The sequence below is a fragment of the Moschus berezovskii genome, chromosome 2, assembly GCF_049115385.1.
Source record: "Moschus berezovskii isolate FMDL1 chromosome 2, NW_MosBer_1.0, whole genome shotgun sequence".
Classification (NCBI taxonomy): Eukaryota; Metazoa; Chordata; class Mammalia; order Artiodactyla; family Moschidae; genus Moschus; species Moschus berezovskii.
Window position 1 is genome coordinate 25,781,059 of NC_142461.1, and position 24,600 is coordinate 25,805,658.

The 24,600-nt window shown below is 38.7% G+C and overlaps 1 protein-coding gene across 3 annotated transcripts in view; it reads left to right on the forward strand.

Annotated features, from left to right (window-relative positions):
• Nucleotides 1-24,600, forward strand: part of PAX3 (paired box 3) — a 102,871-nt gene that overhangs the window by 72,510 nt on the left and 5,761 nt on the right. For all 3 annotated transcript variants that reach the window (XM_055398265.2, XM_055398266.2, XM_055398267.2), the window contains exons 6-7: nt 4,554-4,719; nt 5,821-6,035. In XM_055398265.2, the coding sequence (XP_055254240.1) occupies nt 4,554-4,719; nt 5,821-6,035 (381 nt within the window). The remainder of the gene's footprint in view (nt 1-4,553; nt 4,720-5,820; nt 6,036-24,600) is intronic.

Sequence of the window (24,600 nt, forward strand, 5' to 3'; positions counted from 1 at the left end):
AGGGAACAAGTAGCTTGTCCTGAATTTACCTACTTGGAAAGTACTGTAATTGACACTTTAGTATCAGCTCTGGTAGTTAATGAAACATTTTGTAATCTTGTAAATTCTTAGGGTTAATGATTACACTCTCTTCCCATTTTTCAAACTGTATTTGAAATAACCCATCTGGAATAATGTAGGTTAGATTGCTTTTGAGGACCACACCAAAAATGTGAACCAGTAATTTATTGAGAGCAAAATTAGGCTTACACCATGGGACAATTAGCACTAATCCATGAAACTTGGAAGCAATTTGGACCTAAGCCTCTGTTCAAGCCAGGCTGGCTTTCAATTATTTAAGGTGTTATTTGGGCACTTTCCTGCTTGCTCAGGGGCACGAAAGCCTTTGGCTATAGACAGAACTCGGAAAACAAAGGCTTTAATTCTTGGATTTCTCAATGTGACATTTTTACTTAATAACTAACATTTACTGAACACACTATCTTTTTTTTTTTTTTTGCAGTATTCTTTTATAAGTTTTGTTTGTATTGTCTCATTTAATTGTTTATGTTGTCTCGTTTAATCCTGTGAAGGAGATTTTATTTCTCCCATTTAGTAGATGAGAAAATAGAGGCCCACTGATGTTAAGCAAATTTTTCAAGGTTACAGAGGTAGTGAGGGACAGGAAAAGCTGGAATTCAACTCTTGCCTGCATTGCTCCCATGTGAATGAAAAGTATGACTGTTTTTTAAAATACTGAGTTTTTGTCCAGCTTTTATTGCTGAGAACAAATTGGTCACTTATTTTATTCAGGAAGAGGAGAATTTATAAAAACCTATTCTTTTGTGATTATCTTTTTCCCCCTAGTTATTGTGATATTATAGGGATCTTTCAATCAATTTCAGTTTTGCTTCAAAAAATCATTGGATGTTATGTTACTCCAGAATGGACCTGAAGATCATTTCCAAAACGATGAAGAGAGACATACAAGCAGGGAAAGAGTCAGGGAGCCGGTGAAATTGAACCAGGCTGCAGTTCATCACATGAAATAAAAACTTGCTGCAAGGGAAGGTTCTGATGTTGTGTAATACTGCACAGGCAATGATAAACAACTGTGCCTGATAGTAGTTATCCACTGATATATGCCTCCTGCCCCACTCCCTTACTATGCAAAATGCTATGTGGAAGACCAGGTAATGCTGGGAAGAGTGAAGTCACACTGAATTAGAGATTGTAAAGTGGCATTTAACAGGAAGGTAGCAGACTTTGAGATGGAAAAGACTGAAGGCAAAAGAAGAAGGGGGTAGCAGAGGATGAGATTGTTAGATAGCATCAGCAACTCAATGGACATAAATCTGAGCAAACTCTGGGAGATAGTGAAGGACAGAGGAGCCTGGCAGGCTACAGTCCGTGGAGTCGCAAAGAGTCAGATGTGACTTACTGACTGAACAGCAACAACCAGAAGCTGACTTTGTAAACTCGTTCTTTCTCCCTGCTGGCTAAGAAATTGGTGGAACACTCATATTCTCCTCTAGATCCTCAAAGACCAGACTGTTGCTATTGTTACTCTTTTCAAAACAAAGAAAAGTTTCTAGTCATTATAAAAACCAAATCATAAATACCTTCTACCGATTTTGGGACTTCCCTGGTGGCTCAGGTGGTAAAGAATCTCCCTGCAATGCTGGAGACCTAGGTTTGATCCCTGGGTTGGGAAGATCCCCTGGAGAAGGGAATGGCAACCCACTCCAGTATTCTTGCCTGGAGAATTACATGGACAGAGCACCCTGGTGTTCTATAGTCCATGGGGTTGCAAAGAGTCAGACATGACTGAGTGACTCACACTTTCACTTTCCACCCATTTTAAGTGATTTTAGTCTTATGCACTTACACGTGTCATTCAGTAGATTATTCCTTGATTGTTAGGAATTCGGTGATATAATATTGGAAGAGTTAGGTAGGACTTCTGAGTGCCAGGGGAATGTCTTTCAGTTACAGATGGGGTAATGACAGCACCCCAGAATCATTGTGCTCAGCTTGGGTACTTAAAATGAAGGTGATTTCAAGGGCACCTTTTTCCTATTAAAAATAGATGTGTGTTTTATGAGTTTCAAAGCCTAAAGAAGGCAAGGACCATTTCCCAGTTTGCAACTTCAGTGTATTTTTACTTCAGTGCTGCTTCTGGCAGTTTCAGCTGCTTCTTGGAGATGCAGAGGCTTCCAGGGGCAAGATGATAGAAAACTCTGGTTAACTGGCCAGAGACAGGCAGCTAAGTCCTCAAGAAGCCCTGCTTCTCTCAGAAATAGCCCTCTGGATTTATTTAGCCTGAATTTAAACAACATTTAAATTCCTTCCTTTGGGAAACTCTTAAACCTCCTGTTAAAGGTTTGTTTTTCAGTAAAGATTTGCTTTCCAACTATTCCTCGTCTTCTATAGTAGTTGTAATATATACTGTGTGGTAAATATAAGAACTTATAAATCCACCTTCTGGTGGGTTTATTCCATGTCATCAATGTTTACTTGTATCACTGTGGAAAAATGAAGCAAAACCAAACAACCTTGTATACCTAGCCTTTTGGGTTTAATCTTTTGAAGGGATTTATAGAAAGTCATGATGTTCCTTCTAATTTCTTATCTGAATGAAGACATTTTTGATTTTAAAAATTGGGTTATGGAGGAGTTAGCATGAACATAAATCAAAAGTAGGTTGGGATTGATGGAGTAACCAGTCAGAGCCCACCCACTGGATAAATCAAATTTGGTTTACTTATCTAAAGGTTACAGCAAGAAGTTGGCACAGAGAGATTGGAGACATGCTCTGATAATGTCAGAAGGGCAAGCTTCTGAGATCTTCATAATGAATCTCACCAGTAGGTTTGGTGACAGTAAGTCTGAATGAGTGAAGTCACATCATAACTTTTGGAAATTCATCTCTCCTCCCTGCCTAGGCAGCTGAAGATGCTCTGCACATGGGCTGGTCAAGATAAGTGTGAGCACCCTTCACGTCGTGAGCTGGGTGTGCCTCACTGATCTTTATATACTATAAAATATGACCACGGTGCGTGGGATAGTGCAGTACACTCAGGCATGAACACAACCCTCATTCCTTACCCTCAGCCTCCTCAGGCTACCCAGCTTGTTCCAAGCACTTCCCTGAAAACAGTTTTTTTTTTGCCCTGATGCCTCTGGGAGTCATGGTAACAGACACTTAGACTTCCAGTGAGAAAACACAATTGATCCAGAACCGAAATTGAATGCCGTTCCTGGTTCTATTATCCCAGGTGGCAATTTATTAAGTTAAGTAAAACTCTAATTCAATTATGTATCAACTTGAGAAAATATTGACTTACCTTCTTTTCCTGTGGGATACTTAAGGAATATTAAATGTTAGTGTTCTGAGGAAGTTCAAACAGCTTTCCTTACCAGTATCTTGCAGCATGGCTAGAGAAGACCAGACTCCTTTTCAGACAGATGCTTGAGTGAATAGCAAAAGTTTAAGCAGATGCCTTGGTATAGTATTTATTAAACTGGGCTTTCTTGTTTAAGAAAGGAGGGAGGGAGACATTCCTCTCTCTACTCTTTTAAAAATTTTGTGACTTAAAATTTACAATTGTTTAAGTGTTAACTTTGTTCTGTGGGGAAATCAAGTCATCTTTTCTCAAGCATGCTGGTCACTTGTGTCATCTCTTCTGTCTGGACTGACCGCTTTTTGAAATCACATCCAAACTTAAAGTGAGTTGACATTCTGTCTCTCATCTAAAGTTTTCCTGATTCTCTGCATTTCCAAACATGGAACTCTTCTACCTCTAGTGAGCAATTAGTTTGGTGACCTTGACCACTCTGTGAATTCCTTGAAGACGAGACAGTGAGCTCCTTAAGCTCAGGGATCCTATCTTATCTACTCCTTTTTCCCTCTGATAAAAAGGTATGTGCTTACAGCTGTTATGGAAAGAAATAATAAAACAAACTCATTTTGTAAGGGATCTTCATAGATAAAATGCTTTCTTTTCTTGAAGTTTCTTTTCTTCAACGTTTATTTCTATTAAGGTCAGTATAATATCTCACATTTTGGAAGAGACGGTAAAAAATAGCTCCACTTATCCTTCTGGTCAATTTATAAGACTCTGTAGGAGCTGTGCACATAATGTTCATAGAAATACAGACACATTGATCAGACTATGAAATAAAAGGGTTAGTGCAGTAGGCAAGGCCAAATTAGGACACATGTCATGGAGGGGGCCATAGAGACTCCTGGATCCTCCCTGAAGTGCTATAGTACATGATAGTGGGAGGGTGCCAATGGTGATGGCACCCCTGCTCAACCATCCCTCCCCATAGTCACCCCAGAGTTCATGGGGGCTCTTGCCAGACCTCAAAAAGCCCTTGAAGTCCCTCTACTGACCCCTGACATCTAACTCTCCTTTCTCCTCTGACAATACAAGCCAGAAGGTAGAGGATTCTTGTGTCTGTTTGCCCTGTCAGTAAGGGGCCTTTAATCTGTTTTAGCATGAAAAATTCATTAAGAATGTACTATTATTTCATCAGTGAAATTCTCAAATTTTAAATTAAATCCATAGGTCTGGTTTAGCAACCGCCGTGCAAGATGGAGGAAGCAGGCTGGGGCCAATCAACTAATGGCTTTCAACCATCTCATTCCGGGGGGATTCCCTCCCACAGCCATGCCGACCCTGCCAACGTACCAGCTGTCGGAGACCTCTTACCAGCCCACAGCTATTCCACAAGGTATGGAGGAAGGCAGTCAAGGGGTTAAAATGTAATTCCCAGTCTCGTTCCCTGCTACTTACTTTATACAGTGAAATCTTCTGCGATGTCCCTGTGGCTGTCTGTATCTTTGTTACATTATATTGGGTTGTCCTGAAAGTACCTGTCACCTTTCAGAGAAATGGTTTGTTCTATAACATGTCTGAATCTCTCTAGTTAAACTGTGTTGTAGTTTAACACTGTTTCAGGATTTTAAAACAAAGCCAAACAATGAACCAAAACAATCTCCCAAAATAAGCACGCAATTGACTTTTCCTTTGTTAAAACCTCTACGTTTGTACTCCAGTCTGCAATTCACCAAAGTTCTGATGGCTCCTCACTGGGGTAGGAATTGAGGGTAGGTAAACTTTGATAAAGTCCTTCTGTGTTAGAGCATGGGCTTCCCAGGTGGCTCAATGCTAAAGAATCTGCCTGCCACGCAGGAGACGTGGGTTCGATCCCTGGGTCAGGAAGATCCCTGGAGAAGGAAGTGGCAACCTACTCCAGTATTCTTGCCTGGGAAATCCCATGGACAGAGGAGCCTGGCGGGCTACAGTCCACAGGGTTGCAAAGAGTCAGACACAGCTTAGCAACAGCAACAAAATATTAGTGCATAGAGGTGAACGGGATAAATAAGAAGACTAAATTATTTTGGATTACAAAAGATAGCATTGCAGGCATTTGAAACTATATTATCACACTAATATTTAGGTGTTTTGGAAGTATATTTGATAAGAAATTTAAGACGCAATTCTTACGTTGGTTAATCTTTATGTTGATTAGTAACATTCACTACTAATATAGATTTGTTCTCACTGTTAATGTGATTTCTGAATTTCTGTTCTGGTTAAGTGTTCCTTGGAAGTATATAAATAAACTATGTACTTGTACATATGTGTGGAAGAGATGTGGCTCTATTTGTTAGGAGTGGCTCTATACTTACGTATCAAGAAGTGCAGTATGAAATTTACATTTATTTGACCAGTGGATATGCTGATGGCTCGGTGACTGCGAACTTTTGCACTGAACCTTCTCTGCCAGCCTCCAAAGGAGATTTATGGCCGATAACCTTCTTCCTTGCAGCGGTGTCGGACCCCAGCAGCACCGTCCACAGACCTCAGCCGCTTCCTCCGAGCACTGTACACCAAAGCACTCTTCCTTCCAACGCGGACAGCAGCTCTGCCTACTGCCTCCCAAGCACCAGGCATGGATTTTCCAGCTATACAGACAGCTTTGTGCCTCCATCTGGGCCCTCCAACCCCATGAACCCCGCCATTGGCAATGGCCTTTCACCTCAGGTCAGTCCCGTGTTTCCAGACAGACGAGTTGCTGTATACCAGAACCAAATAGTCAATTCCCTGAGGCAGTCATATAATGAATTGCCAAATTTAAACCATAATGTATTCTTTATACAAGCCACATGATTTCAGTTTTCTGGTTTCCTTTCTCTCCACCCTTCTTACGGGCTGTATCAAAAGTTAGACCTTAGACTTAAAATTCAAGAGACTTTTTTCATAATCAGGGAGATTTTCTGTTTATACTTAGTTGTCAAGGTGTCATCTCCTCCACACGTGGTAGTTCTGGGTTTTGGGTAAGAAGCTCACACATATTTTTAAAAATGGTATTTGGTCAGCTGATAGGGTTGTGAGCAAGAAAGCTTAATAAGAAAACACCACAGCTTTTCTAGAATTTTCAGAGAGAAGGTTAACAAGTTGTGTGGAGAATGACCCATCTGATGGCTGCAGAACTCTGGGATAAATGAGTTATAAATGCAAAAATTAGGAGAATTACTGTTCCTTGGGAATATATAGAAATTTGAATGTTGTAATTGTTTTTCTAATTTGCATTGGACTATGAGCTTTTCTTGAGAGATTATATTAATAAATTGCCTTGATAATTGCATGTCAGAGGGTTGGTTAAATTTCCTACATGTGGCATCTGTCTGGGGTTGACATTATTAGCAGTTGTTTAAATACAGATCACTTGATTTTATTAGAGAGCACTTGGCCCAGGTGGTGAGGAGAGCTGCCCGCTAAATTTGGAGAAATGTCACGAAGGGGTTGCAATCTATAATTGCAATCAAGAATCTCTTCAGGGCTGAGAGTGAGAGTTTTAACAGCTTTATCTTTTCTTAACCCCCTTTTTCCTCTTGGTGGTTAGAAAAACAGAGAGAAGCTCAGAATGACACAAATGAAAAGTGAAAAGACAATTATACTCAATTACACACTAATCATTGACTATCACCACTGCCTAAGCACCAAGAGGGCATTCTAATAGGCAGAAAATGAGATTTTAATGGCACAAAGGGTGGCCAAAATAAGGACTCATATATCTTTGCCTTCTTCGTTTTCTTCAACTTGTGGTTTGCGTCTTGGGAGTGGAGTTCCTGGGCTCTGCACAACGGTGATAACTCTGAGCAGCTGAAAAGTTCAAAGCCGTTGCAGTTGAAAAGAATGAATAGCAAAGGCAATGAAATAAACATTTCTGCCTAAAGGCAAAAGTTCATAAATCCTTTTTTGTAACAGTAAATGTAATTAAGTTTCATAGATTCCTATAGCACATCCTGGGATAAAAACTAAGAGGTGGCTTTAAACCTTGGCTGCAAAATAGCAACATGAAAACAATGGACGTGCTTCCTACAGGACTTTAATAGACTTAATTTTCAAGTACTGGCATTTGTGAATGTGGTTTTGCATGAATATCATGGACTTATATTAATAGATTCATGTTTAAAGGCCTGCATTTAGAGCACAGAAGCTTCTCCCACAGTTTACAAGTAACATCAGAAGTAGTTGTTTCTGCAGTTTAAAACGTAAGTAGTTTGGGGCCACAGAAGAGTTTTTTATGAACACGATTCAGTTGAGAGTTTGCATAAAAGTAAACTTCAACTCTGTAAGGTGAGACCCAGGATTCTCTTGGCATTTGTCAGTGGTCGAGTATAATAAAAATGACACGAATCTATATTCTCAAGACACTGAAGCTGCTAGTGTCTTGTATTATAGATGTCTACTCTTGGATGTTATAGCATATGTGTTATACTATGTTATTTACATGGAGGTACTAGCACTTGACTTTGAAACTGTTAGTCCTTGATTTCAAGAAGACTGGCTATGATTCTAGAGTTGGCAGTAGGGCAGGAATGATTCCATTATCAAGCACTGGAAAATTCCTCAGGCAACTTCTCCTGTGTTTCCTTACAATACTCTTATACATCATGTTAACTCCTTACTTATTATATTAAGGATATCCAGAATATTTTGCATTTCTACCATACATTTCCTCCTCAAACCACCTCTTGTGTTAGTTGCTGTAGCATCTCTAGTGAGTTAGAAGACAGGTGAATAATGTGAAGTTCCTCCTTATTTCCTTAGGCAAAATTGGAGAAAAATAGCTGAGTGAATCAGCATCTTGCCAGACGTATCTACAAAATAGATGGAATAGGAGCATTAGGGGAATTGGGAATTAGGACTTAGATTTCTATAGCCTTTAAGACTGACCACTTCTCAGGAATCCCTTTATTTAAGCAAAGAGGTATGTGTACACTGTTTTTGGTTGTTTGTCGTTATTAAAAATACCATAGGGATTTCCCTGGCAGTCCAGTAGTTAAGACTCTGCCTTCCAGTGCTAGAGGGTATGAGTTTGATCCCTGGCCGAGGAACTAGATCCGCCATGACACAGGGTGTGACCAGAGGTCCAAGAGGGAGGGGATATGTGTATGCATAGAGCCAGTTTACTTTGTTGTACAGCAGAAACTAACACAACATTGTAACACAATTATACTCCAATAAAAAAGTTAAAAAACTGTAAAGAAAATTGAAGAAAAGAGTCCACATTTAATAGCTGGTTTACCTGTTATCTAAAGAAAAGGGTAAAGAATGGTGAGGACTGAGTCTTTTCGCTGTTATAGGGAAGTGCTTATTAATATATTAGATCATATAATATTAAATATGGGGAACTTCCCTGGTGGTGCAATGGTTAAGACTTTGCCTTCCAATGCAGGAGGCGAGTTTAATCCCCGGTTGCTAACATCCCACATGCCTCAGGGCCAAAAAATCAAAACAGAAGCAATATTGTAACAAATTCACTAAAAATAGTCCACATAAAAAAAAAAAATCTTAAAGGACATAATCCTACAACTGCCATTTCTCCTCTTCTCCAACTTTTGCACTTCCTATCTCTGTCTGAAAGTCTGATATGCAGACAAATCAACTGAGGCTCAGAGAACTTGTGGCCATATTGCTGATAGTGAGAGAGCTGGGACTAGACAGAATTCCTGGCTCCTCGTTTAGAGCCTCATTACTTACAGCACCCAGTTGGGTGGAGAGAAGATAGATTTAAAAAAAATAAAGGTGGGGGCTTTATTCATATTTTAAAATCATTTTATAGAAGCTAGTTTTCTAAACTTTTGGATTTGGGTTAATTAACACTCTTTGCTAATGCACTCTTTATATGCTTTTTTGCTTTATGCATTTTTCTTATCAATCTTTTAATTTCCTCTAGTAATAAAAAGTACTTTATGGTTATTGTAGAAAATGGGAAAAAAAATTTTTTTTTTTTTTAAGATTTCCTTTCTCTGGAGTAGGAAAAAAATTCCCCTAGGCAGCCACTGCTGCTAATTTTGCGTTTTTCCTTCCAGCTCTTTTTGGGTGTTATGCTTTAAAAATACATATATAATTGAGATAGTGTGTATATCCGTTCCGTTCCGTTCAGTCACTCAGTCGTGTCCATGGACGGAGAAGCCTGGTAGGCTACAGTCCAGGGGATTCTCCAGGCAAGAATACTGGAGTGGGTTACCATTTCCTTCTCCAGAGTATGTATATACTATATCATAAAATATGTAAACTTCCATCTTGCCTTTTCCCTGCCATTACAGCTTCATCATAGGTCTTTTCTTATCTATTAATTTAATGGAATTGGATCTAAAGTTTTTTGAGTCATTATGATCAGTTCATTGTAGATCTCTTTAGTAGATGCCATTTTATTTGTGCATCTTAATTGATTTTTTTCCTAGTGGCATTGATGTTGATGTATCATTTGCCCTTCAGACTTGGAAATCATGCATTAGGATGTGTGTGAACTATTGTAAAATCAGCTTTCTAGTTAATGAAATTAATAGACACCATTATGATAAGCAAATTATTCCTTACAGTTTGTGTGTGGGATTTAGTTGGGGCCTCTAACATATCTATCTGCTCCCTCAAACAAAGATTCTTTTAAGGCTTGGCATCAGAGCCATGAGTCAAAGGGTGTTTCTTAGATGCCCTTAGTGCTCTCTTCAGAGAAATTCTCAGCTTTTGGAGGGATGGGTGTGAAGCAGTGATTGAGGAAAAGGTCACTGTCCAGTTGGTCAGATGAGAGTAGCAACAGATTGACAAACATGTGTGACATTCTGAATCTCAGAATCCTGATGAGAACTTTTAGAGACATTGGTCATATCCTTCCTCGAGTTGCTTAAAGCGTCTGTGCATTACTGAATTGTTGGCAAGTGTATTTTGTTCTGAGGGACTCCATAACTGTATCCGTTTTATTTATGGAAAGGCTGAGGCCAGTGCAACACAGAGTCACTGGCAGAGGGAAAAGCCAAGTCTGTCTCTCTTGCAGGTTTTTGGGCTGTGCTGGATCTTCGTTCCAGCACACAGGCTTTCCTAGTTGCGGTGTGTGGGCTTCACTAGTTTCAGTGTGTGGGATTCTCCAGTTGTGGTTGGTGCAGGCTTCCCTGGCTATGGCTCGCAGCGTTAGTTGCCCCGTGGTACAGGATCTTAGTTCCCTGGACAGTGATCGAACCCACGTTCCCTGCATTGGATGGCAGATTCTTTACCACTGGACCGCCAGAGAAGTCTCTCTTCCAGTTTTACTAGTTCTTTAATAAACCAAATTACACATTTAATTTGCCAAAGAGGCATGATGTTGTAGAAAGTTTTCCATGGGCTCCAGCGCTGATATTCAACTTGGTTTTCCAGCAGGGAGAATGGAAAGGCTTCACAGGTGAACGACTGGGCTTCACGCTCCCTCCAAAGCTGGATTTGTTACCTCACCTTGAGATTCTCAGTGTTGGGTGGAAGGAGTATAGGATCATTTCCTTGAAATTTTCTGCTGTCTCTGAATTTCTACATAGCCATTCTAGAAGATGAGGCTTTTATAACAAATGACAAAACACCCCCTGAGAAGAAAACCGTTTAACTCACTATACCCTGCAGCAGCACCCTCTTTTGAAAAGTTATGTGTTCTTGGTGTGGGGACACTACAGAAAGAAAACAGGGAAATAGAGACCATGTATTTTCCCTCCAAACCCAGCTGGTATATTCCCAGCACCTTCCTGCATGTGCCGCGGAGAAAAAGGAACGCCGACTTGGAATATGGAGCCAAGGAAATACAACCAGATGCTTGAGACATGAGACTAATTAACATTTGGCTCATGTTCTTCTAATTAACTTTCTTTTGCAAGCAATACTGCCCTGACTGCTCCCCCACTTCCAAAACACACATAGCTAAACCTCCAAAACAAGGCCAATAAAATGAACAAACTTATATCATTTCAACCCCCACCCTCCGACCCAAATCCTACAAAACTCCACAGTTTTTGGTGACAGCTTCTAATGATTTCTTGAGTGAAATACAGTATCAGTGGGTTACAGGTTTCTAGGAAGCTTTTTTTTGTTGTTGTTATGTAGTATACAAAAATGGGCCAACTTGGCTGCATTTAGAGTTCATCAGCCATTGCAAATGATTCTTCAAATGTTTTGGGCTTGGTAAAACCTAAAACACATTTTGCCAAGCACTTTTCCTCCTTAATTTTTCAAACTGTGTATTTTAGGGAAAATTTGATCCATATGGTTTTGATTCATTTACTCTTATATCATTGACATTTTTTTTTTCCTATGGAGCCATTTGATATCCAAGAAGCTTTCTGAGCCTTTGCTGTGTTCATTTTAAGCATTTTCTTCCTTAAAAAGAGGAAGTCCTCTCTGCAACCTCAGAGGCTATAAATTTTGAGTACTCTCTCAATTCAGCAATACTTAAAAATACATTTGGTATAAATCTGGATTATTATGAACACATTTTATGTTTAGAACAGATGGAGTGATTTTTGTTTCTGGTTTTATGAGTGAAACCAATGATAAAATGAGAAAATAGGCTTAAATTACAAAAAATGTTTTGCTTTAGACAACGTTTAACTGTTATTAATAAATCCCCACAGTAAGATCTACACTCACAGACTTCACTGCAAATTTTGTCCAGGTCTTGGGTAAGATGTAATTGAATAACCAGTACACCTGTCCTATTTCATGGATAATCTACTGAGGAAAGAAAAAAAATTCTCATAAAGATTTGTGTACCAGGCTTCAACATGCTTGAATGTTTGCTCACCACTAAGCACCTCAGGAACAAAGAGTAGGTCTGCAGATCTCATCAAGTTCATGGACCATACCTCTGTTAAGTCTGGTTGAATCATCCCAGCTCTGTGGGGATGAAATGCTGTCTCTGAAACAGACCAAAGAAAGAGCAGATATATCTTTATACTAACGAGATTGTGGTTAATGGCAGAAGATGCCAGAATCAACTTTTGTTCTTATTCACATTTTACAAAAGGAACCCTTTAACTTCACCACCCATCCAGTTGCTTTTAAAGAATAATATTAAAATTGAGATTATTAGTGTGTAATGTATGTAAATTGCATATTTGGTGTCAGCTACGCCTGTTAGGCAGCTTCTCCATTTCATGCATATATGTATTAGACTGTTGTGGTTCCATTTCAAATCAGATTTCAATTGCTCAGCACAGTTTCTTTTGACAAACATTTGTTAATCCTGAAACTTATTAGGGAGATTCATTTAAGTGTTAATATGTATACACCAAACTCAAGACTGCTTTTGATTTTGTTTGTCATTTCTTGGACCACAGTGTTCCTAATTATCTCAAATTCCTTAGCTGCAAGGCAAGATGAAGGATCTGTGTCCGTCGAAGGTGTAAGGGTTTACTATAGATCAGTTTGTTATGTGAATGGGGTACCGTCTTTAAGAATGGTTGTGATGGATACTCTTCTGTTTCCCATAGAAAGAATATCCCTTTCATTGTGGCATGGCAATTCCTTGACCTTCTTTTGTACTGTTGATGCATGTGAAAGCAGTAAGACTTACCCTCGTGGCAGTTCCTGTTTCAGGAGAGCTATTTTTCTGGACATTTTGGGCACACATCCAGAAGCTACTTGATGCCAGGCCATTTGTTCTGTCCATTTCACATGAGTTTGCAGATCCTCTGCCCTCAACTTACCTCTATCATCGTGAAGAAGCAGGCAAGCAGGTGGCCTGCCACCAACTCATTTCCCAACAGAGGAAATTCTTTTCTTTTTTTTTTTTTTCACAATTTCCAGAGATTCATCTGTGGACGGAAAAGAGAGTTTTTGATTAAAGAGATTGGTTGGGTGTCAAACAAAGCCTGGAGAGAGAAAGTGGCAGCCTCTCTGAAGCTTCAGCCTCTTTCTGTTTCATTTCTAAAGCAATTCATGAGGTGCAGAAGCCTTACATGTTTATGAAGGCTCAAGGATGTTTATGATCATCAATAAGCCCATTTCGGCTACACCAGAGTAGCCGCTGACCATTTGCAGGTTTCTATTTTGCCATATTAGGTTTTCAAGATGTCCTGCTTGGTGGTGAAAACATTGCTGCTAATCCATTTGTTGAATCAAGGCAGGCTGTAATTGACATGGTGCCTTTGGTTTTTCTCCGAAGGCTGTGGTTGCTACCCTTAAAGAGTATGAGGAGAGCACTGGTTTATATCAGTTCTAGCCACAGCCTCTTGCGTTAGTTATACAGAGTTGAAGAATTGTGAGAGAAACAAGTCCTTGGCCAAAATCTCGCCTTTTAAGAGAAGAAAGGAGCAGCAGCCTCCAATGACTGAATCTTAACTCATGTCACTGAAATGAGCCATGAGAAAACCTTTCTTGCTGAATTAAACTTGTATGTGTGTGTGAATTATATTGATTTAAATAGAAATTCTATCAGCTACTTTCTCTTGTACATTGAACAAATCAAATGTAACAACCCCATGGTTTTTAGGCCCATTTGAATTTCGTTAGCCATCGAGGAGAAAAAATTGAGTGTGATTGCTTGGTCTATAATTAAGCTACTAGAATAAAAAGTTTTTCTTTGTAATCAGTAAAACATAGGAAAGTCGTGCTGGATTCTAGTGTGAGGCCAATGGTCTGAATCAACCCTTTATATGTGGTTGGAATGCAATGTAAAGCTTTTAATTTATTACTGCATTCGCAAAACGGCAATATCTACAGAAATCTGAATACTTGCATATTTATTCAATTAGAGGCTGAATGTGTGCTTTGTACTGCAGACACAGAAGACTGGATTCAGTCATTAGTTGTGTACTATTTTTTGTTGTTTTTCTTTTTTTTAAAGAATCTGTCTCTGCAAAACAGTCTGGGTTTCATCAGAGGTGTATATTTTTCAATGTGTAGTATAATATTTAAAAATTACTCTTGACATTTAGCTAGAGTTCAGTGAACTAGAGTTTCTGAGATTAGTGATTGCATTGTCTCCACTGATTAATGGAAAAGATGATAAATTTGGGAGACCCTTTGAAACAGTGCATTTTGTAGAATCAAAGGGTTGTTCCTACTTTGTAGGGAATATTTCTTAGCTGTAAGAGGACTGGGCAGGTAGTCCTTAGCACCAAACTAATGAAGGATGCAGGCATTATTTAAAGTAATAACTGGCCATCGCTCTCCAATGCCAGCACCGCCTCTAACTCTCTGAGCTCCAGCCAAAGGAGAAGGGGGGTAAGTAAGGAGGCCTCTATACCATGGCTGGTACAAAGCAGACTGCCCGCAAATCGACCGGTGGTAAAGCACGGAGGAAGCAACTTGCTACAAAAGCCGCTCACAAGAGTGCGCCCTCTACTGGAGGGGTGAAGAAACCTCATCGTTATAGGCCTGGTACTGTGGCACTCTGTGAAATTAGACGTTATCAGAAGTCCACTGAACTTCTGATTCGCAAACTTCCCTTCCAGCGTCTGGTGCGGGAAATTGCTCAGGACTTCAAAACAGATCTGCGCTTCCAGAGTGCAGCTATTGGTGCTTTGCAGGAGGCAAGTGAGGCCTATCTGGTTGTCCTTTTTGAAGACACCAACCTGTGTGCTCTCCATGCCAAACGTGTAACAGTTATGCCAAAAGACATCCAGCTAGCACACCACATACGTGCTTAAGAATCCACTATGATGGGAAACATTTCAGTCTTTAAAAAAAAAAATTCTCTTCTTCCTGTTATTGGTAGTTCTGAACATTAGATAATTTTTTTCCCATGGGGTCAAAAGGTACCTAAGTATATGATTGCAAGTGGAAAAATAGGGGACAGAAATCAGGTATTGGCAGTTTTTCCATTTTCATTTGTGTGTGAATTTTTAATATAAATGCGGGGACATAAAGCATTAATGAAAGTCAGAATGTTTCAGTGAACAAGTTTCAGCAGTTCAACTTTATAACAATTATGAATAAACTTGTTAAATTTTTCTGGACAATGCCAGCATTTGGATTTTTTAAAAACAAGTAAATTTCTTATTGACTGCAAAAAAAAAATAAAGTAATAACCATCTTCCCCCCTCCCCCGCCGCCCATGAAATACTGATGTCTCATTTTGCTCTGCTTGCATTAAAAAATCTAATTAAATAGTGAGATTAAAGAAACAGTCTGTATCACTTCTCAACCTTTTGGGTAAATGAAGTGTAAAAATCCTCAAAAGAAGTGACCCTCTATATGTACAATTCCATGGGAAAATTTCTAGTTCAATGTCAACCCTTTTGTGATGCTTCTAGGCAGAATTTTTTAGTCTCTGTTGATGCCACATAGCGTGTTTATACCTTGTTAAAACACATACCACACTGTATTATAATAAATCCATCCCCCCTCGGATCATGAGCTTCTAGAGGCATGATACTAGGTTGTAATCATCTTTGAATGCCTAGAAACCAAACAGTGTCTCATAATAAAGGCTTGTTCCCAAAGTGGGCTCTGTGGAATGGTGGTTTGGGGAAAAAAGATTTTGAATAAAAAATCTGGTAAATATTTCAAATTATATCCCTTTATCTTTCAGAGTCCCAGTGCATATTGGCCTACTAAAGGCTCTGACAAATCTTGCAGTATAAAAACATGTTTAACTTGACATTCTCTAATTTGACTATGGATCCCTTTTGTTGAGTATCAGACTACTACATTTTGAGGAACATTTTCTAGGAAGGGCTGAATGAAAGCAGTGGAGAGTAGAGATCCAAGTCATGATTTGTCCATTTCTAGAATTGTCCTGTACGTTTTTTCACTAGTGAATGTTTCTTCTGTTAATGTCTGATATTATCTTCTGCTTGAATATATTGTCATCCTCTGTAGGTGACCTTAGGGGGAAAAGGGATAATTTAGAAAAGAAGCTATAAACTGCTTAATAATATTGATAGGTATGAAAAGGAGTGAAAACAGAAAATTTCTGTTTAGTGAATTGATGGCCATGTGGGTGTAACTCATTGATCTAAGCAGGGACGCCAAAGTCACAAGCGCTAGATTGCAGTACTTGACAGCCAGTTACTAGCTGTGTGTCTTGGGGCAAGCTGCTTAAACTATCTCATCTTCTGTTCCATTCTCTTGTTAAACTTGGAAGGTATTGAAAAAGAATCACCCTATAGAGCTATGCTGAGAAACATAGTACTTAAAAGAACTAAATGCACTTTGGTAAAGAGATAATACTGTTTGTTGCAATAGAGCTTTCATTATTGTTTACTTTTTAAAAAAAATCATGTGGGCCTCTGACAAAAAACCATACTTTTGTTTGTCTCTGATGAAGAAGGCAAATGTAGAAGTTGAATACCATCAAAGGAAAACCAGTTTATTGGTGACTGGGGTATTTTCAGTTATTCTACTTAGACATTTTAAAGGCCCAAGGACTCATAGTGGTGTCCATTCAGAATGCAGTCATTGTAATTAATATACCTGGGATATGATACTGCCCAAAATACATTGTACAAAAATTGGTTTTGTTTAAGTAATTCAGATCACCTGACTTCCCAGGTGGCTCAGTGGTAAAGAATCCGCCTGCCAATGCAGGAGACACAGGAGGTATGGATTTGATCCCCGGGTTGGGAAGATCCCTCGGAGGAGGAAATGACAACCCACTCCAGTATTCTTGTCAGGAATTCCATGGACAGAGGATCCTGGCAGGCTATAGTCCATGGGGTCTCAAAGAGTTGGACATGACTCAGTGACTGGGCATGCACTATAATGAAACAAGAGACAACCATCCTTCATTACATGGGGCTAAGAGTAGGGATGGGACAGGGTCGTCTTATTGTTTCCTATTCTTATTCTTGTTTTGATTTATTGAAATGTAATACTGACATTCCCAGGTGGTGGTGGTGCTGCTGCTGCTAAATCACTTCAGTCATGTCCGACTCTTTGGGACCCCATGGACTGTAGTCTACCAGGCTCCTCTGTCCATGGGATTTTCCAGGCAATAGTACTTGAGTGGACTGCCATCTCCTTCTCCAGAGGATCTTCCCAACCCAGCGATTGAACCCAGGTCTCCTGCATTGTAGACAGATGCTTTACCATCTGAGTTACCCAGGGAAGTCAGTGGTAAAGAACCTGCCTGAAAATATAGGAGACCCAAGAGATGCAGGTTCAATCGCTGGGTGGGAAAGAATCCCTGGAGAAGGAAATGGCAATCCACTCCAGTACTCTTGCCTTGAGACTCCCATGAACAGAGGAGCCTGGTGGGCTACAGTCCATAGGGTTGCAAAGAGTTGGACATGATTGAAGTGACTTAGCAAGCAAGCAATAGTGACATGAACTCATTTTTAAAAGATCAGTGGTTCTGCTCCTGTGATAATAGATACCTCAAAGGCAGGAGAATCTGATGACCTATACTTCTCTCTCACCAGCAAAGGAGAAAGTTAGCTAAAACAACAGGTACAATAGAAAGGTTTTAGAAAGTAAGGAACAACCTTAAGTAATTCTGAGTTAACTGACTGGGGAGTATTCTTTTTTATCACTAAATTACAAAGATTCTATTTTTGTCAAGATCTGTAGAAGCAGAGTTCATTTCTGTAGATAAAAAAAAACTATGTACATGGGCTCTGAATCTTGCCAGCTACTTCAGGTTGCCTGGACAATAGGAGACATAGCCCCTGCCTATTACAATCAAGGACACAAATAAGTTTAGAGGTGAAAAAGCATCACCATGTCTTTATTGGTCCAGTGTCTCTGGCATTGTGAAAGTGGGGGAATTAAAGTAGGTAGGATTTTAGCTTACTGGAATAGTAGCTTCTGGTTCTTAGAAGACTGCATTCTCAGATGTTGTCCCATATGTATACAGTTGTTACAAGTTTCCAAGCATTTTAAATGAAAGTTTATTCGGCCTTAACACAAAAACCTGTCAAACAGGCCAGAAAACTCTTCTTGAAGGGTAAGTTCATTCTCAGACTTTTGTGAGGCTGTGCTCTGCTTTCCCGTGGTTAATAGAAATAGTTTCCCTGATAACTACTTGTTAAATCAGTATCACTTGATCCTTTCAGTTGGCTCTTTTCTCTGTCCTGAGGACATATCTTCCTTCACAGGAAGAGAAGGGTAGGAAGGTCCTTTTCTGTAGTCTTTAGGCATTTAGTAAATGGAGTCTTATGACATGAGCTTTGGGCAACCACAAAAATATTTGCCTACATCACACATGGTCTGGAAGAAAAAATAAATTTCATTGTTGAGCTGGGCAACTTTTTCCTCCCTTAGTAGCCTGGAATGTCTGCCTTCCAAGTTTGTAGGGGGATTGGAGATGTAGTATAACCGAGCATCCTTCTGCTTCAGAGGGGGCAGTGTTGAGGCCCTTCTTTCTAAAAGGTAATGTGGATGCTAGGTTATTGTAAAGTTGTATGGGAATCTCAAACAGAACTGGGCAGTTAGGATTCAGTAAGGTGTGCGTTTACGAATGGTTATTAGGGTGAATCAGCCCTGCATGTCCTTGAATACAGGCATAGTTTATAGGCAATTAGAATTTTAAACGCTATTTCATTGAAGGACTGTGGAATGCCCAGGTGTAGAGCTTTTCTCTGTCTATATTTGGTTTCTTAGGTCTCAAAAGGTCAAGTAATATTTAGCAAACGTGTCCAGAAGTAGTCATGAAATTGAACCAAGATATATGCTTGATTTTCCACAGTCATGTTTTTTAGACAGGTTTTTGAAACAGTGATAGGTTTGAGTACTTACTCTTCAGAGGGCTACTGTGGTGGTGAGAAATTTCCTGAAAGGAGAAGAGTTAACAGCAGGTAATGTCATTCCTCCCAGAAAGAGTTGGAGACTTTCTGTGCTAAGTGATGAATGAGGGTATCTGACCCACATGTGTTTTACATTAGAATGGAACATTGCCCTGACATCGTTAGGAGCATTTGTCAAGATTCCCTGGACAGAGCTTCTGTAAATTACATGCTGCAAATGTGTCAGGGTCAGATAAGAGGATATTATTAACTCCCTCAAGTTTACTCAGGGCTCTGTCAGTCCATCTTAATATGCTAACGGCCCACAATTTTCCTTGAGCTGTTTTGCTGTATTTTTCATTCATAGAAGAAAAAATATGTATGCTATACCCTCCCCCCCAATATCACACATGTTCTTTTCTCATAAATCATATTAATTGTAGACATGGTCACAAAGCATATTAAATGCAGGCATGCGTAAATGAATTAAAACATATGAGAATTTTATTACAGCCCACGGTGGGTCTAACATAGTCAAATAGCAATTGTATTAACCATAGTGTTCATTTAGGTGAAATGAGCTTTTTCTTAATGGGCTTTATTTTATTGATAATAGATGGACACGATATGATTGTCCTTCATTGTCTAGAAATACACTCTATATGTATGTGTATATGTATATGTGTCTCTTGCAAGCCATTTCTATGTTAATTTTCTGTCTAGATTTATATTTTAGTCATCAGTGTCTAAAGAAGTCTCTCTTGTTATCCATTTGACAGTTTAGGTCTATTGAGAAAGAGGTATTCTAAAGAACTGATAGAGTAAAAATCATTCTGTAACTGGTCACAGAGTTGGAGATTAAAGCACATGTAACACTTAAAAGTTTAGCTTATACAGTACTTACAGTGCTCTTTTCAAATAAATCTTGGAAATCTATGCACCATATGAACCACACTTGCCTGGCACTCATACTTTTTCATCATGCATGAAACAGAGCTACTTAAAAATGATGTTAGCTAGGGATTAACATTAAAGAAAAATATTGAGTTGGCCAAAAATTTCATTCGAGTTTTTCTATTTGGGTTTTTAAACTTACAGAAAAACCCAAACAAACTTTTTGGCCAATGCAATAAGTATGTATTTGGCTGGACATTTTACATGTACTAGTTTTCTTTCTGGTTAGGCAGAGGTCAGCCATGCCCTTCCCTAACTCTGGGTGGGTGAGAAGGTCACCATCCTTACCTTAAGAGAAACTTCTGCCTTAAGGCAACTTCCTTCTTACAGCTTTCAAACAGAGAGGGCAAAAAAATCTAATTATTTAGATGCCAATCAACTGCAGGATAATTCCTAAGGCATTTGAATTTGAAGACACCATTTTCAGGAAAGTCTCCACTGTTCAAGTTTAGGTTTAGGTATAGCCTTAAAAATATAGTTGCTGAAATTTAACCATCAGATAACTTCAGTAGCACCCGTATTGAAAAATACACTTGCATAAACATTTGGATTTTTTGTTTGGTTCTGGAAATAAATTATATCCAGATTTTAAAAGTTTAAAATAATTAGATTTTTAAGAAAAGTGTAGACTCTATTAAAATAAAACCTCTTTGTATCATACAAAGCTGTAACTCACAGTGGTTTTCCAAAATGCAACTAAATGTGTATTAATAAATGTTAAGCTAGAAGAGCATCTGATTACCTAACACCAAAAAAGAAAATAAAGACATAAGCCAAGATTCCTGCTAAGGAAAGGAAAAAAAGAAGTGCCTAGATGTACACCATAATATGCTAAATCATTTTAGATTTCTGATAAGCTCTAAGCACTCTTAACTGATGGTAAAATCATAACACGTAAGCCAAGACAAATATTTTCCAGACACATTGTTTTAAACGTAAATCTTAATTTGGTTCATAGTTTGTTTTTTTTTTAATCTTTTATGTTTAATCTTACAATAGGAAAATTAATTCAAGAAATATGGCATGAAGCAATTGTAAAGTTAGTTTTTCCTGAACCATATAATCTTCCAATCAAGATATAAACAACCTATCTGGAATTCTGAAACTTGAGAATGAGTTTAAAAGGCTCTTCAAAAAAAGCCTCTAATAATGGGAATAACTAAGGAACCAGCCGAAGTCCCGGTTCACAATTCTAAGGTTTGAATTTATTTTTAAAGGTCGTCCATAAAACAATTTAGAAGTGACATCTGGGAAATATTTACCAATATATTTAATAGATTTTTTTTATATGCTTCACCTTAGAGTTGTACTCAACTAAAAGTTAAAATAAATATCCTCCTGTCTCCCTTCCTAAGGAGACAGACAGATATCTTTATAAAAGGAATAATTTTCTTGTTCATTGCAGTTCCTGGATTTATCTGACATTTAATAAGAATATGACTGGTGTTCAGGTGACAGAACTGAGTAGCCCTGAGTTTTTTTTTTCCTTTGAAATTATTTGTGAAAACCAGGCAATTGTGTTTCTCTTATCTCAAATTAAAAAATAAAATCGGGCATACGAGGCCTGTAGTAGAAATACCTTACTTATAGCTTATGAGGGAAAATCCCCACTTTGCAACCAGTGAAGATTTTATTTTAGGCTTTGAATTACAATTTGCTGTAGGAAAAGCATATATGAAAAGAGATCCTGACAATATTCTTTAAAATATGACTGACAGACATTCTGTAACCATATTGGGGGAGTTTTAAGAAGTTCGTTTACCAACTTTGTGCAGCAAAAAGAAATTTCCATAGCTTCCCTTGAACCACATGGAATAGCAAAATTGCTTTCAAAGAAACGTACATAAAAGTGTAATGGGACCCTTCCATAGAGACTTGAGGTTTTAAATTATGTGAGGGGAAAGTAATACATTTTGTATTGATATAGCTATTTTTCTTTCCTAACACAGATTTCCTTTTTGATTTTTAAATAAGAAGTTATTAAAATGATGAATATACATCTCACATTTTCTCAGCATGAAACATTGAAATTAATTGTGTTAGTTATCATCATTCATTAGCTTCCATTTCAGAGCAAATGTAGGGTCGTATTAGTGCTGCTTTCTCCATCCTTATGCAATTCCTGAGAAAGAAGTCATGGTTACAATGTGTGACTATCTCAATGGAAAGAAAAACTCATGGGAGACTGTCTGTCTCTTGGGCTTGCTCAGGGAAGTCAAAGGGATAATGGGCCTCCGGTCCTCTTTATTTCCCCACATTAGCCTCTGCAAGGATTGGGCTGCTGAGCTAAGTGCAGCTGCTGATATAGGAGCTGTCACTAGCTTCCAGTGTGTGACATTGGTAATAGCGACAGGAAGACCTAACAAGCATCCTTCTTATTCCATTCACACAGCAGCCACTTCTACTGAGTGGATCAGGACCCACGATGTCTTCAGGATACTGTGCTCTGGCACCTTTAAGGAGCTCTTTTTCTCTTGCCCTAGAATACGGCCTTGGAGATAGTACCGTACCTTCGCATCCATCAGTAGATAATGTTTCAAGGTCTTCCTGTCCTAAGGTATTTTCTAATTCAGCAATTGCAAAACGTTGCTACTTAAACAGCATAAGCTGAATTTTGCTTATCGGAAGGACTCATTTCTTCTCTTTTAGGGTCTTCATGTATTTTTCCCCATGGACAAAGTTATTGCTGCCTTCAAAGTTTTGCAAACAAGAAATGTATGGCAGAGGATTAAAAAATTTTATCACAAAAATGTACAGATAGCTCATGGGAGTGTGGGCATGTTTTGAATAAAATTCTGCTCTTACTCTGCAACTGTAATGGTACATAGAGTATTCCATTTCTTCCTTAAAGTGATATACCTTTCACAGAATTTCAAGTAGTAGCTTCATGAAGAACACTGTTAAAAATATACTTCTTTTTATCCAGTAATACTGTATATTTTTCTTCTCTGATTTGATATAGTTACAAAGTTGCTTTTTCTAAGTGCTTTTTGAAAAAAACAGCGCAGATTATTTACACAGTAAAATATTTGTGCCCAGTGTTAAAATCCCCTTTCATTAAAAATATCATACTTTAAAATTTTTTTTATTTTTTATTGGGGTGTAGTTGATTAACAATGTTATGTTAGTTTTAGATGTATAGCAAAATTATTCAGGTATACCTATATGCTAAAGCTGAAACTCCAATACTTTGGCCACCTCATGCGACAAGTTGACTCACTGGAAAAGACTTTGATGCTGGGAAGGATTGGGGGCAGGAGGAGAAGGGGACAACAGAGAATGAGATGGCTGGATGGCATCACCGACTCGATGGACATGAGTTTGAGTGAACTCCAGGAGTTGGTGATGGACAGGGAGGCCTGGTGTGCTGTGATTCATGGGGTCGCAAAGAGTCGGACACAACTGAGCGACTGAACTGAACTGAACTGATGGCTATATTTATTCTTTTTAAAATTCTTTTCCTATTTAGGTTATTACAGTGTATTGATCTCTACAGCAGGTCTGTGTTGGTTATGTATTTTAAATATAGCAGTGTGTATATATCAATCCCAAACTTTTGGTCTATCCCTCCCTGCCCACACTTCCCTTCTAGTGACTGTAAATTCATTCTCTAAGTCTGTAAATCTATTTCTAGTTTGTAAATAAGTTCACTGTATCATTTTTTCAGGTTCTTCGTATCATCTGATACTTGTCTTTCTCTGACTTACTTCACTTAGTATGATGATCTCCAGGTCTATCCATGTTGCTGCAAATGGCATTATTTCATGCTTTTTAACGGAAAAAGAAATGCAAAAAGGCAAAATGGCTGTCTGAGGAGGCCTTACAAATAGCTGTGAAGAGAAGAGAAGTGAAAAGCAAAGGAGAAAAGGAAAGATATAAGCATCTGAATGCAGAGTTCCAAAGAATAGCAAGGAGAGATAAAAAAGCCTTCCTCAGCAATCAATGCAAAGAAATAGAGGAAAACAACAGAATAGAAAAGACAAGAGATCTTTTCAAGAAAATTAGAGATATCAAGGGAATATTTCATGCAAAGATGGGCTCCATAAAGGACAGAAATGGTATGGACCTAACAGAAGCAGAAGATATTAAGAAGAGGTGGCAAGAATACACAGAAGAACTGTACAAAAAAGATCTTCACGACGAAGATAATCACGATGGTGTGATCACTCACCTGGAACCAGACATCTTGGAATGTGAAGTCAAGTGGGCCTTAGAGAGCATCACTGCGAACAAAGCTAGTGGAGGTGATGGAATTCCAATTGAACTATTTCAAATCCTGAAAGATGATGCTGTGAAAGTGGTGCACTCAATATGCCAGCAAATTTGGAAAACTCAGCAGTGGCCACAGGACTGGAAAAGGTCAGTCTTCATTCCAATCTCAAAGAAAGGCAATGCCAAAGAATGCTCAAACGACCGCACAATTGCACTCATCTCACATGCTAGTAAAGTCATGCTCAAAATTCTCCAAGCCAGGCTTCAGCAATATGTGAACTGTGAACTTCCAGATGTTCAAGCAGGTTTTAGAAAAGGCAGAGGCACCAGAGATCAAATTGCCAACATCCACTGGATCATGGAGAAAGCAAGAGAGTTCGAGAAAAACATCTATTTCTGCTTCATTGACTATGCCAAAGCCTTTGACTGTGTGGATCACAATAAACTGTGGAACATTCTGAAAG